Source organism: Stegastes partitus, unplaced genomic scaffold (genome assembly GCF_000690725.1).
Source record: "Stegastes partitus isolate 25-593 unplaced genomic scaffold, Stegastes_partitus-1.0.2 Scaffold46, whole genome shotgun sequence".
Lineage (NCBI taxonomy): Eukaryota > Metazoa > Chordata > Actinopteri > Pomacentridae > Stegastes > Stegastes partitus.
In genome coordinates, this window is record NW_007577777.1 from 97800 (window position 1) to 113344 (window position 15545).

General features: G+C 43.4%; 1 protein-coding gene across 2 annotated transcripts in view; it reads left to right on the top strand.

The window, feature by feature from the left end:
• The first annotated feature begins 384 nt into the window (after positions 1-384).
• The window catches only part of ripor2 (RHO family interacting cell polarization regulator 2), a 75765-nt gene continuing 60604 nt past the window's right edge, over positions 385-15545 (top strand). For both annotated transcript variants that reach the window (XM_008306376.1, XM_008306383.1), the window contains exon 1: positions 385-654. In XM_008306376.1, coding sequence (XP_008304598.1) covers positions 576-654 — 79 coding nt within the window. In that variant the 5' untranslated portion in view covers positions 385-575. The remainder of the gene's footprint in view (positions 655-15545) is intronic.

Genomic DNA, 15545 nt, shown 5'->3' on the forward strand with positions numbered 1-15545 from the left:
TTCTCACACCTTCTTTACATGTCCTTGCTGGCTCAAAATACAGAATCTAATTATTCCTGTTAACCGCCAGGCGCTTGAGCTGACTCACTGTAGAGAGCCGTACTGTGCATATGGACACACACACACACATGGAGGCACACATGTACACACTACTGACCCTCCCCGTACTGTAGCACTCTGACACACACATGCGCACACTTACTCATACAAGTGCTCTCCAAACAGCACACTCTCACTTCAGCTTTGCACAGGATGTTATGAAATCAGCACTGTTGCTGAAACTTAGTGAAGGTTGCTGGGAGTCCTCTCTCTCACCCACACACACACACACTTCACCTGGCACTCACACACACTCACACACACACACATTCTCGTGCAGAGAGCTGAAGCTCGGCTCAGTCCTTGTCCTCTCCTGCTCGTGCGAGGAGCCTCCCGGTGATCGGACTGTCGCCTGAAGCGAAGAGGCCGAGCCGGCGTTGATTCAATTTTACAGCCCAGTCACCCTATCTGAAGCTCTGATTAGGCAGCCGAGGGAGAGGAGAAGAAGAAGAGGAAGAAGAGGAGGAGGAATAGTGATGGCTATGACCGACATTGCAGAGGATGACCTGGATGAGATGATGCGCGAGGAAGCGGAGGATGCCTTCTACGAGGACGGTAGGGTTGCCAAGAGTTAGTTGTGAAGTGCCGGGAGCAGGCGTGGGTTTTCCAGGTGGGCAGCAGGGCCGAGACAGCTGCTCCAGGATTGGTCAGAGCGGTTGGTTTGTGACTTTTTGGTTGAGAAAAGGGTAAAAGCGACGGCTGACGGGGGGGCCCAGAGGGATCTCCTCAGCTGTGTGGGTGGGGTTGTCTACTTCATGCATGAGTACGCTCTGATACTCTGACACAGATGCTAGCAATAAAAAAACCCCACAAGATGTTAATTTATCTGAGTGAAGAGGAGGAATAAAAGCAGATATATGGGACTATAGTGAAAGTCATACCACTGGTGACACGTGCATTGATTATAATCATTAGCGAGCCCTCCTTCACGCTTCATTTCGTCTCCAGTTCCCCTCCTGCAGGAGCGGCTCTCTGCAGAGTTTGTTTATCGATTTTTTAACTTTTGCCCTTTTTAGAAAGCTGCGAGGAGGCGTGCCCTCTGCCGTGTGGGCGTTCTTGTGTAACAGGCAGATGTTTTTAACCGAGCATGATGTGCCACAAGAAAATCTTTGCAGCGTGCACTTTGTGTGAGTATTTGTTATTTTAAAACCAGCTGTAATCATAAGCTGTGGTCAGCTGGATACTGGGAAAGTAGCAGAATTACAGGAGGCCCCGACTGATGATTATTCACGAGTGGAAGAAAAAAATACTGTCAGATTGTTTATTTCATGTAGCCACAATAAAACTAACCTTGAACTGAGACTGACACATAGGCTGTAGAGAAAATGATGCTTCATAGATCACAGCACTTCATATTGTGTATCTTCTGGTACACAAGGAATAGTAATAAATATTTGTTTTCTTTCCATCAAACCCCAACCTTTAAATAAAATAAAGCTATAATTTGGTGATAAATGAGCTTAAAAGGGTCTAATAGGTGCATTTTGTGATATCGGATAGAGCTTAATTAGCTGTCTACTGTCTTTATGCTAAGCTAAGCTAAGCCAATTAGCCGCCAGTAGCATTGATTTTTGCTTTTGGCAAAAAAGCAAATAAATGCACTTCTCAGAACTGTCCTTTTTATTCTGATAAAGCTGCTCCGCTTCCTCCCACTGAAACACACAACAGTGGCAAAATGGTCGATTACACTCATTTTGAACCAATTTCACAGGTTCTCCTCAGTGTGAAATTCACAAATACTCTCTTGACACACACGGTCAGAGCTTTACAAGCGCTCTGCCGTGTTTTATCTCTCAAACTGCTCACAAAAGCGCCGTTTGATTGCACTGTTCACACTAACACCAGGCTATAAATACATTTCTATATATGAATATTAAAGGTCCACGCGGGCTCACGGTGTCGCTCAGCGGCTCCTTGGGTGTCGAGTGGACGGCGAGGACGAGGATACTCCCAGATATTGCATCATTTGGTGCGTAATGTATGTTAATGCCGCCACTGACCCAGTTCTGACTGATATTCGCTGATGGTAACGTGACGTTCCCTTTGAACCACTCAGCCAGGAGCTACGCTGCCAGATGACTCTCTGCAACAAACCAGCCAATCCCCGCGCACACATTCATGTCGAGTTTTGGCCAGCAGGCACGGCGTGTTTATTCATAGACGCAGCTGAAGGTTGCAGAATATGGATCGCTTATATTTTCTGTTCTAATTAGCTCTTTGGATTAGTGATGGAAATTATTCCCTGTGTTTTGTCTTGAATATTCAAGTGTTTCATTCTTGGTGGTGCCGTATGCAAATTTGCTACCACTGGCCTATTTTCTTTCTAAATTATTAGTTTCAGTGGTACATTTGCAAATCTTTTCTACTCACGAAATTAGAGTTATGTGCAGAACGGGCTCAGCGTGAAGCAGGAGATGTGGGATTTTGCAGCATTTATGAGGAATGGCTGTTAACCTGGTGGCCGGAATAACACACGGGGTCAAAAGATGAAGCTAAGAGAACAGTTTGTCAACACATCAGCTGGTCCACATGAGAAAATTCTTTTTCTCTTGTAATATTACCCTCTGAACTCTAAGCAGGTCTTAGGTGTTTTTATTTTTTTGCTCCTGTCACATTTTTACTCACTGTGGGCCCATTTTTCACTGCGACATAAAGTCCTGCACATCTATGGAAACAACACAGCCATGGCTAGAAGATTTTATTATAATAATTAGAATTAGAATAAAATTATTGTGTCAGAAATCCATCCATTATCTATACGCCGCTCAATCCTCACTAGGGTCGTGGGGGGCTGGAGTCTATCCCAGCTGACATAGGATGAAGGCAGGGGACACCCTGGACAGGTCACCAGTCTATCACAGGGCTACACTTAGAGACAGACAACCAAGAACACTCACATTCACACCTACAGACAATTTAGAATCACCAATTAACCTCAACATGTTTTTGGACCTTGTGGGAGGAAGCCGGAGAACAGCCGGAGCAGAAAGATCCCGGGCATCCTCACCGGGACACGAACTGCTGACCTTCTTGGTGCGAGGCAACGATGCGAACCACCTTTCCACCTTGCAGCCCTGTAATGGAGCATATTTTTTAAAAAATAACAAAGATAACGTGCATTTCAAGCTTAGGTTTTGGTGTTCAGAGCATTAACGCCAATCCTGACTGCAGAGGGCAACAGTATGTCAAACACAAGCCAAAGGGGTTAAAAATTCTGCACTTGCCTTTTTTTTTTCTTTGCCAGCTACAAATGAGAAGCCTGCTTCTGTCTATTTCTGTCTTAGATAAAAATCCATTTTGTCAGTAATTACAAAGAATTTCAAGCGTATATCATGCTACTGTTACCATAGTAAAAAAAACAACATGTGATGTAAGGAAAGTCTGCTGTAAGAATAGCAGCAGAGGGCTGAACAAATGCCCATCTGACAGCTCATGAACCTGAACAATGATGGTGAAAGAAAAGTCTCTCGTTGTGTAACAGTCTGTGTAGAAATAGCAGAAAAAACGCACGTAATATAGTTTTTTTATTGTTAGGCTAAAGGTAAGAGAATGACAAGAATGCAGCACAGACCTCAGGTTGGGTTGTGTGTGGCACAGTTAGTCCTGCTTGTCATGCTTCTGCTGCTGCAGCGTTGAGCTGAATTATGACTAAAGGAGGACTACTTTTAGCCTGGCAGCAGAAATGTCAGAGTGCCTCAACAGAGCAGAGCGACAAACATTCTCTCTCCCTCCCTTTTATTCTGCTTCTCCTCCTCACTCTGTGATTCCGGCTCAGGTCGTATGAATTAGCAAAAAGCCTCGGTTAACTTTACTCTGAGGGGAACAGTGAGTTTCAGCTTCGTACCCGCCTCACTTCGTCACGTTATTTGGAACAGAAACTCAAAGTGGCTCACCGTGAAACTTTTGAGCACATGTTGACTGAACACATGTCAAAAAATATATTCTCTCACCCACTGTTGAAGTAACCTGCTTCCAGACCTTTAAGTCGCTGCCCACATCTCATATTCGTTCAACAATTTATACAGGTACATCTGGTGTTGCGTCCAGCGAGAGATGTTTTTCGCTCAGTTTAGAAGCAGTCAACAGAGGCGAGTATCTCAGAACCTCCGCACATAAAACCAGAATCCATGTTTCTGACTCAATAGCAGAAGAAGTAGGTGAGAAAACGTGGTGGTTTGTTGGTTTGTCTTTGTAATTTTTGGTGAACTGACCCTTCCGGGACACGGATCAATATTTTGGATTTTTAGGCGACTGAGATCATACCTGCAGAAGATAAAAAAGTGCTGAATTGATTTTGCAGATACTGTAAAGGCAGCTTTGTTCTGTGTGCATCTGAGGACGGAGCCAGTGCTTTTTGAAGGAGTTTCACAAACTCGTTACTGAGCTACAGGGGAGGTTTTTATGTGCACGTTTGTTCGCTCGCGTTTAATGTGTCACAGTGTTTCGTATGAGACGGGAGATAAGTGTCGCACATGCAGCTCATGCTTCATAATGATGTAAACAAAGCCTCAGTTCGCCCCGATTACCCATGAGCCCCTGCAAATTCACCTCTGTGCGAACCCTCGCTTCTCACAGAAACTACAGTTAACTCCTTAAGTGGCATTACCCACATGAACACACTTTATTCCCTTGTTATCTCATCCTACCACACACGCACACAATCTCCTTTGAAACATTTCTCTGAAGAAAAAAAAAGAAAACAACTGCACCAAATCAAATGAAACAACTTGAGTAAAAGTGCACAGGAGCTCTATTGAGACCAAAACACACACAATGCTTTCTTCAGTTCCTTCTTTCACCTCATGAGTAATTCAGAGAGTCTGAATTTTTGGTCCGTGGTCGTGTGCAAAAGCAAAGTACAAGAGAGCGGTGTGTCCCCGAGGACAGCAGCAGCAGCAGCACCGGGGCTTTAATGACTGTAAAAAAAATAAAACCTAGTTGATCATGAGATCGATGGCGCCGTGGCTGGAATGACTTTTCGCTGTTTGGTATCTAAATAAACCAGTGTTTGTCTAACTGGGTCAGGTCAGAAAGCATGAAGAGCCGCTTTCAGTCGCTGCTGAGGAGTCAGAACAGCGCTCGGCCTTGTAGCCTCTTGATCGCCAGAGTTCAGAGAGCCCAAAAGGGAAATAACTTTTCCTCGGGAATGTCAGTCTTGAGGGTCTTTTGTATTTGCCTCTGTTCCCCTGAACTAAATCACTGCCATCTACTCCAGTTCGTTCTGCTGCTTTTGGAAAAAGCTTATCCGCCGTCTTGCAGGAATGTTTTGTATTGTTCCTCTTTCTTGTGCAATAGGATGCATTTCCACCCCTCCCCTGGCTACCAATTACATGACAAAACCACTAATTGCGGGGCTTAACGCCTATTGTTTGTTTGTTTGTTTTCCTTTGTGCAATTTTTGAAAACTCCCTCAAGCGATACGACGTGTCAATTGCTTTGATTTTACTAGAGTTTTCCCGTTCAGACGCTGGTTCCTCTTCAGATTTTGGACGGAGATGAGGTTGAGAAGCGCAATTAAAGGAGTCCTGAGGCGGGACGATTCTCGTAAGCGTGTGAGGTGACGCTACACCTGAGTGAGATCACACCTTTGATGTCTTTGCGCCACACTTTGCCACAGGGCTTTTCTTGAATGCTTTGCAGCAAAACAACATCTGAGATTTGAATGAACAAATAAATCAAGAGTGGCTTTAATGCATGACACAACACGCAGTCGTCTTTTAAAAGGCGGAACGTCACCAACAGAAAAATTTAGAACTCATTTCCACAGTGCAGGAATTTGTCTTGCAACAAGTGGTAGCAGTAGAAGGGCAGCATTCCTTTGGTAATCAGGACACTACGGCTGAAAACAAGCCACTTTTATCAACTTTATAGTACAGTTTTGTCCACATTTAGCCAAGCTATGTTGCAAGGACTTTGCTTTTTTAACAATTATGTGAAAAATTTCAGGAATTTAGTGTTTTGCAACAGCCGAAAACATCCAATCGTAATACGAGCTCTGTGGAGATCTTAATGACCTGTTTCACTTCTACGGTAAAAGTGTTCAGCTCCTTGCTCAAAGGGTAAAATACCTGATGCACCCTCACCACAGACACGCTTACACAAGGTATTAGCATGATGCACAGAGCTGGAGGAGAAGCCCGCAAGACTAGAAGCCAGGTCGGATTTCACAAATCCATTTCTCTCCGAGGCTCTTGTCTGTACTTGCCTTGTGCGGCGAAGGAAACAGTATCCTCCTCTGAGCCAACATGGTGCCTGCCAAAGCACTGGATCATAGTGGACAGAGTCCCGCTCCACTGGCTGGAGAGCAAGAGGAGAACGATGGAGATTTATCTGGTCGTGGAGCCATCTAGCAGCTCAGTGTTTATGTTGTGATCACCCCCAGGGTCCTCACAGAGGTACGACAAGCGTATGACAAGCTGTCAAACAAAGACTAAAAAACACAGGTTTAAACTTTCAGGGGTTTCAAATGTTTTTTAAAAAACAAGAACCCAATCCTGCAGGACGGGGCTTTCTGTATCTTTGTTCTCCCTTAGGTTTTGGTTTGAACATGTACTGCTGAATTACTCCAACATTACAACTTGCCATTAGAGTTTGAGCAGAGTTGTGGGCGAGCTGCTGTGCTCGAGCTGCACTGAGCGGTGGAGGAGCAGAAGAGTAAGACGTCATAGATCTGCACATTCTTGAGGAGTCAAAAGTGCAGTTACATGTAAGTCATTTTAAGGAAGGAAGGGATTCTTTACATGGAAACACTAACTTTAACTATGTAATTGTGATACACAGAGGTGAGTTTTTAGGAGTTTAATCAATGCTTGGTTGAGGGGAGGCATTTCCAGCCAAAGTTTACAGAGTATATCCAAAGTCTGTATCGCTGTAACTGGGTTTGGCTTAGAACTAACCTGGCCTCTATAACATCTCTAGTACGTTCCTCCAAATGAAAGCACAAGACATGTCTTGGTAATATCTTATCAATTATCCAATTGTACAGGATAATTTTGTTAAAAGAATAAGATTCTAACATAATACTGACTGTTTTAAGCTCCTCTTTAAATACAGGTAGTTTGGGTGAAAACTGTGACAATCAGATACTTCAGAGGACAAAAGTGCACTACGTTTACTGCCATTATTTTTCAGTATGTTAATAGTAAGGAAGCAAGTGGTGTGCCACGATTTACTGCATTTTGCAGCTGCAAAATTGACAGCTGTGCGACTCTGTAGCTGTCAGTGATGACACAGAATGATGATGAATAGTAAATGCCAGAAATTTCAGGTGACTACCCACTACTGAGGCACCTGTTGAGTCCTTAACTGTACAGGATAGTGAGTGAGTCAACAGTAAATCACTAGTTTGTAGGAACATAGAAAAGACTTTTCACACTCATTCAGTGATTTATTTATGAATATCTGGTGCAGACACAAGTTTTTACTTCTTGTCAACAATATTGACAAGTACCGTAAACTCCAGACTATAAGCCGCTACTTTTTTCACACACTTTGAACACTGCGGCTTAAACAACGATGCGGCTAATTTATGGATTTTTATGAGTTTTACAAATTTGCTTCGAGACGAAAGTGACATTGAGAGCAACAACGAAAGAGAGACCGAGGAAGTAATTCTGAGGCTGTTCAGTTCCGGCACTGAAGAAGACGACTTTAGTGGTTTTAGTGCAGGAGGAAGATGAAGATAGCAAACAATGACTTTTCATAGTAGGCAACTGTATTTTTTTAACCAGCCGTGTTACAGGCACTGTTCAGACAAAAACCATTTATGGTACGTATTTGTGTAGGTTACCGGTATGTATTTAAATAAAAGTTAAGAAAATCTTTCTGTGTAAATATCTCATGTTACAACGTGGACATCTGCAGCTTATAGACTATATACTATAGACACTATATATAGTGCGGCCCATATATGTACAAAACTTGTTTTCTTTTTAAAGTTAGTGGGTGCAGCTTATATTCAGGTGCACTCAATAGTAATTGCGTTATCTTAATTATGCTTGAATGATGCTGGATTTTTGGCCAATTTTAGGGACTAAGAAATCCCGATATCCACGTATTTGTTAGTTATATTGAAATGGGAAAGCAATGGGATCTTTGTTCAGTAACTTTCCAGCAATACATTTAACAAACTAGTTAGCAACTTACCATATAGACAAAGCTGTGTTTAGCGATATGTGCTCTGCTACATGTGCTGCAGACAGTGCTGACAATATTAAAACCAATAAAGACAGAGTAGCTTTACTGGACACACTATGTGATAACACATTTCTAAATTACTCCAAGCATCTTTTCCTGTGTTCTGTAAAAGACAGTTTTCACATTGTAGTATACCGGACATCGTTACTGATATATCTGTGAATTGTCTCGTCAGGAAACGGCTCAAAGGAAAACTTTAGTATTTCTGGGGAAATGAAGTAATGATTCCTCGTATTACAGTGTTATTTTGCTTCTGTGGAAAACTGCTTATTAGGTTAGAGGCCACTAAACTATGTTTCTTATTGAGTTCTAAGGAAATGTCTCCTTTTGTTTGTACTTTACTCGTCTTCATAATAACCTCCAGATCAAATAGGTTCTGTCGCGCCGGGGTTTAGCATATAATACTGTCTTATTATGCGATATTTCCCGGGTGAACATGACTCACTTCGCTGGTAAACCGCATCAGCTGCACTTCAAATGTGTGCCACGATTATAGCGAATCTTCTAAAGCGCTCTCCCTGCAGCACAAGCAGTGGGGTCAGTCCAGCAGTGTGGTGGTCAGCTCAGGCAATAATTCAGCCAATGTTTATCGCTGTCCGTCAGCTGGAGCTCAGCCTTTTATGTCACACACATACAGTAGCTGCACATTCCCCCTCGCTGCCAATCGGAATCTGGTTTGTCAGAGATGTTGTCGTTTTGTTGGTGTGATGATGCGATTCAGTGGAAATGCATATCTGATACCAGAGCATGTGAGACAGTAGAGGCGGAGCGAGGATGATCCAAAACTAACTTGATCTGCTCGCCCCACTGCTAAACACACATAAACATGCACTGACCCGTTCCTGCTCAGACTCATACACACAGCCATTGTCTTGAGCATTCACACACTGACAGTCCACCCACACACACACACACACACACACATCTCCACTGTCTGGACACAGATGTCGTCTCTGTCCACAGACGAACATGGCAGTCCTGCAGTTTGTGCGTCAGTGCCTCCGTGTTGGGAAAAGCTCTGACCTGAGGGGACCTACTGTAGCCGGCATATTACTGCTCTGCATCTCCCTCTTCCTGCTCCTGACAGTTGGCTCCACTGACCTACTTTAGCCAAAAGGCTCCAACTATTATTATTTTCTGCAGCAAGAAGAGAGAGAGAATGAAACGGTAGACAAAAGCAGAGGAAAACCCTCTTTGCTTCTCGAGACTTTAGGTAAATTTTAATGCTGCAACATTCAGCAAGCCACATGATGCAAGAGCAGAAATCTTTCCTCTTTTCACAGCAGACGCGTTTGAGCCTTAAGTGTGAACTCGACTCAGATTTTTGGTCGCAGATGTTTACATGTGGCTGAGATCTCCGATGGCAGTGTCACTGTAGTGTTAACCTTTCCCTTACAGTTCCCATGCGGTTACCATGACAGTCAGTGCTGTGGGCAACACTGGGCGTGCGAGGTTTACACTTAGTGGTTTGGAACGTCTCTCACAATGAGGTAACCCCGTTTGAAGCATGAAGCGTAACGGACCACCCATGAATCTTCACCCAAGGGAGAACCTGCTGAGATCAGGGTTCGCTTCTCGTTCGGCAGGTGCTCGCGAGAATTTATAAATCAGAAAAGTTTGATGAATAAGATGCTTGTTGTTTATGTGCTTTGGTATGCATCAGTTCCTGACAAAAGACACCCTGTATTGTGTTCACCGTTGACATTGCAAGGCCAGCGAGGGTACAGAGCGGCACCTGAAAGATTCAACTTCGAGAGCTGTGCTTCTTTACACTCGTCAAAAAACAAACAGAAGTCTATGCATTATGGTGAATGTAACAAAGAAGTTTGTCAAATTTATATCCACAATCACAGAGTTTGAATGTAAAAGTACACAAAAATGTACAATTTATTTGATCTAATTATTGGGCTGCAAGGTGGTGCAGGTGGTTAGCACCGTTGCCTCGCAGCAAGAAGGTACCCGGTTCGTGTCCCGGTGAGGACACCCGGGATATTTCTGCGTTCTGAGTTTGCATGTTCTCCCCATGCAGTGTGGGTTCTCTCCGGGTTCTCCGGCTTCCTCCCACACAGTCCAAAAACATGTTGAGGTTAATTGGTGATTCTAAATTGTCCGTAGGTGTGAATGTGAGTGTGCTTGGTTGTCTGTCTCTAAGTGTAGCCCTGTGATAGACTGGTTACCTGTCCACGTGAACCTGTCTTCACCCTTAAGTCAGCTGGGATAGACTCCAGCCCCCCACGACCCTAGTGAGGACTAAGCGGTGTATAGATGATGGATGGATGTTAAATTGACAGTATGGGGGGTAAAAAAGTGCTACATATTTAATTACAGCTAATTTACTGCCATTTGTACACAATTTTAAATAGCAGCAATAGGTACTGTATAAGTATATACTACAAGTAAATACTAGTAAATGTAATTTGCCATTATTTGCATCATACCTAAAAAATAAATTGCTTTGTTCATTTACATATAGCCTGTAATTCACAGACTTTTCTATACGATTAAAATAACAACAAGTTCTTTTTTTGTAGTTTTGTTGTTGTTGTTGTTGACGTTGTTGTTGTTGTTGTTGTTTTGCAGTGTAAAAGATCTTTAGTTTCTGAGCTTGTTGCTAATTTTCTGTCTGGTCTTTGTCAAGTGGCCTGCATTATGGTTTTGGCTCAGAATACTTCAATGAAGCCAAAAATCAAAAGTAAACACAGGAGAGTGAAAGCTGAGGGGAGCTGCAGAGACATGTTTGATCAGTGATTTTATCTGCTGCGCTTATTGAAAAATATGAAGCACAACAACTTTTAAATCTGTAACTAGAAAAAAAAAACTTTAGTTAGAAAAAAAGGATTAGAAAAACAATGACACTCCATATCACATGCCCTCGTCAGGTTACTGTTACTGTAAGTGAGATGACGATGTCGACGCACACACACCTGCACGAGGCGCCTCTAAACCCTGCAGGGCAGATTCTACCTGCAAGAAGTGATTTGTCAAACAGACCAAAGCTGACGGAGCGCTGAGCCGCGCCACGGGGCAGAGTACAGCATGAAAATGATTATCCTTTGTATGTCCAACCCAGAAAGACATACGGGATAACATGTAGCTTTGACATGTTGAAGCTTTTACTGTGTAGTTAAAGAAGGAACACAGTAGGCACGCCTTTATATTTAAAACTGAGAAAGTCCAGCAATAATCAGTAAACAGGACGAGTAACCTGAGGCGAGCCCACACTCAGCGTTTTCCTCTGATATTTTAGTGCCACACTTTCATCCCTTACACACCCACACACACCCACAGACACACACACACACACACACATGCCATCAGCTGTGCCTGTACATCCCTTCGCCTTGACCTTCCTGCCCTCCAGTCATGTGGCCTTTCTGACTCATCCTGGTTTAGCGGTCGGACGGCAACGAAGAGAGGCAAAGAAAATGGCACGAGGATACAAAAAATGAATAGAATAAAGTGTTTGGATTAAGAAAACTTAAAGGTGCAGCGAGCTAGAGGAGGAGTTTCAATGCCGCATTACCGATCGAAGGCGTTGACTAAGAGCCGGCATAGCTGGTATGGAAGGAAAGGAAATATGGTGCTGGGAGGTCAGTGAGGGTTGTTCCTTTCATACTTTCTTGTATATGAATGGGTGTGATACTGAATGGAGGTGTATGCACAGGGATACTGTACATTCACTGTATATGCACTGATCTATAGGTGGTTTATTGATTCAACACAGAAAGCAGGAAACTACTTTGAGTGGTTTTAAGCATTTTGCAAAAACTTGCTTGTGCAATAAGCATATTCAGCTTCTGCAAGTGTGTTTTTAATGCAGTGCTATTCATGTTATGAATGCTCAAACATGACCAGAGCTGGGCCCCGTCAGAGAGAAAAGCAAGAAATAATTTCTGAAATTGTTGCATGTTTTCTCAGGGAAAATAGAAACTGGCATGCACCTGTTTTTGTTCAGTGAAGTTGCAGGTGTTATATAACTGAGAAGGACATTGTTAAGTAATTTGTGTCCTTCGTTAAAGGTTGTGAAAGTACTGCTGATTTTCCCTACCAACATGAACGTATCATTTCCAGCACATGCTGTTGTTACTGTACATGAATATGAACGCAGCAAGGAGACAAAACGAGGTGAAAGTGTAAAGTTTACTTTTTCCACGACATCGTATGCGAGCTGCAGAGAAATTATGCTTCCTGAGAACATTCCTGAGAAGATTAGAGAGAATGATGCAGATATACCCAGCGCTAAATTACCTGTTGCTCGGCACTGATTGACAGCATCTATAAATAGTCGGTTCTACTGTATATTTGTGTGCATGTGTGTGTGTTTCTATGGTCTTTGCTTTCTCCCTGTGGTGTATATGTGCGTGCTGATTCTCCAGTAAATATAGCTGCTAGCCAGGAGCTGCTGATGACAGCCATAATTACAGGCTGAGCTGTCCAACAGCTGAGACTCGAGGACGAGGAGAGAGAGAGGTGTGTGTGTGTGCGTGTGTGTGTATGCGTGCAAGTGTGTGTGAGTGTTAGCGGAGGGGCTTATGGAAACCCTGCAGCGCTCACTGGATGTGCTGCACTCAGGATTTCAGAGCAAAATGTACAGAGGTAGAAAGTCGGATGCAGGGGGGAAAATGGCGTTACAATTAACTCCATGCAGAATGTTGAACAACTGGACGAGAAGCGGAGCGATCACAGGCACAGTTAGAGAAAGAGAGGGCTGTACGGGGTCAGTTTGTCTAAAGTGTGCGGCTGAATTTATTTGGCCGCCTCAGATGGGAACGTTGACTTGCAGCAGAACGTGCAGAGCTGGTAGTTCTTCAAACTTAATTTGTTTTCTTGCAAGTTCTCGGCCTGACTCCTAAACAAGGGGCGTAACTCTCGTTTTAGGGCTTAACTGTATGCTACAAAGCCTTAAATTATTGTGCACAAGGACTCAAATGATTGAAGCAATCAAATAAAAAAAAGAGAGAATAGGTTGATGTTGCTTCAGGACAATGAGTCCGTCCACACAGCTCAGGTGGCAGAAGCAGCCAAATGTGGCTTTGAACCGTTGCCATGCGACATACTCACGTTCAATCTGTTTCCCAAACTGAAATCTCACTGGTGTAGTCGCCATGTCCAGAGTGATGATGAAGTCATGCAGGCTGCTGAAGTATCTGGAGGCTCAAGATTTGACCTTCTTGGACATCGATGGACCGAGTGCATTGAAGTTGAAGGAGAAAAATAATAGAACGACAATCTTTCTCCTGTGAAGTTTCCTGGCCGAAGACTTTGTGAAGGAGATGAGATGGTTCATATAATGCTGAGCGCCAGTTAGCTTAGCACAACACGGATAAACAGCTGGCCTGGCTCTGTTGAACGGTAACAAAATCTGCCTACCAGCCACCTCCAAAGCATTCCTTCAAAACTTTCACTGTCTTCACTTCCCTCTCTCTGGTTTGGCAGCTGGAGTATCCTCAGTCGTCTTTATGTAACCTAATGGCAAGAGCTGCCCTCTGCAGCATGTTGTCCAATTACCTTGGAGGGCAAAAGATTTTGGAACTGCTCCAAGCGTCAAGGTTGGAGTGAAAGCTTGAGGGTCAGTAATCTTTAAAATATGGGGGGTGGCGTTGTACATTTCAGGACTCTCGTCTTCAGGATACAGTCCCATAGAGGAGGAAGTCATGAACCACTGTGCTGATTCGAATCACTTTATTCATTTTACAGATCACTGACTATGTCGCTGGTTCACCTTTTTCCCTGAGCTCAGTTACATTTTCGCCACAAAACTCCTCCACAAGAACACCATGGGACTATAAGCTCTGCAGGCTGTGATTTATGTCTGAGTTAGGTTCTGTCACATTAAGATGATTTCTGTGACTTTTAATACACTTCTAACAAGGAGTTCACTTAATGTGAATCACAGCTGGGAGGTTATTCTCCTCTGCGAAAACCTGCTGATTTGGTCAAGGACGATAGTGATTCATTTCGGTCAGTTCACTGTGAAAATTCATTGATTAAGATTCATTTGGACATGTGTTGCAGTTCATTGCACACAAAAAAAGAGAGTTTGCTGGGTAATGAATTAAACACGAGCACTTAATGGAGCTTAGACTCCACTTTCCCACCTCCAATCCCCTATTCTGACTTTAGAAGGATGTGTGCGGAAAATTTATCTAAAGCTGTTCCATCCCACAAGTGATTCTACTGCACTTCTTTCTAAGCTTCATCTTGACTCTGTCCATCGTCCTGCCACTTATATCTGACCACAGCTAATTTTAAACAACAACAACTTGTTCTTATAGGTTCACTGCCAGCTTTTCTTGTTGATCTCTATCCAACAATTTGCAAGAGCAGCTTTCTAATAGATGTGTCCTTTGCATAGGAGAAGTTTGAGTGTTCTCATATTGGCACATTATCAAGGTAGATAGTGTCGCCCAATTAAAGCCACAAGTTCATTTTCTCGCCAAATTAACAGCAGCATGAAACGCCCCCTAAATGCCACCTTTAAAATGAATCATATCAACGAGTTAAAGAAAACCCCTTCCTCTACTAATACCAAACTGATGGATTAAAAGGGACAAGCCATTTTCTGCTCCCTTTGCTTCTTGGAAGGGCGAGCTGAATTGGATTTGTATGGACTCAGCGGAACAACATATCCACTTATGGAGGGCAATTATGCTGGCAGGAGCACTTCAGGACGAGTCACTCTTCATAAGTCGCGCCGCCGACACGTATTTTCCCTCGGCCTCAAATAACAGCAGCGGTGTTTCATGGTGTTTGTAGCTTCTTAACACGGAGGTGTTTGTCTTTATCGTGGTTCCCCTCCATGTAATTAAATTTGTTCGCTGCTTTTTTTCCAGGGAAAAGGTACTCGCAGTAAACCCACCTGAGGCAAACGGATTGGAAGGGTAAATGGGAGAAATCCCTTGTTGTTATGCTGCTTAAGACAGTCATAGCATCATTTTCACAACCTGTTGATGTATTTTTGCAGACAAATCTTCTATGAACTTGTGGTCAGGTCGTATTGTGGCTACTACATTACTACCTGTAGCAATGCATGGCAATACACAATCCTTAATGTGTGAATGTGCAGGGCTATAGAGAACATCCATCCATCCATCCATTATCTATACACCACTTAATCCTCACTAGGGTTGTGGGGGGCTGGAGTCTATCCCAGCTGACTCAGGGTGAAGGCAGGGGACACCCTGGACAGGTCACCAGTCTCAGGGCCGTAGTGAACAGTAAAAATATTTTTGGCGGTTTTGTGACGTACA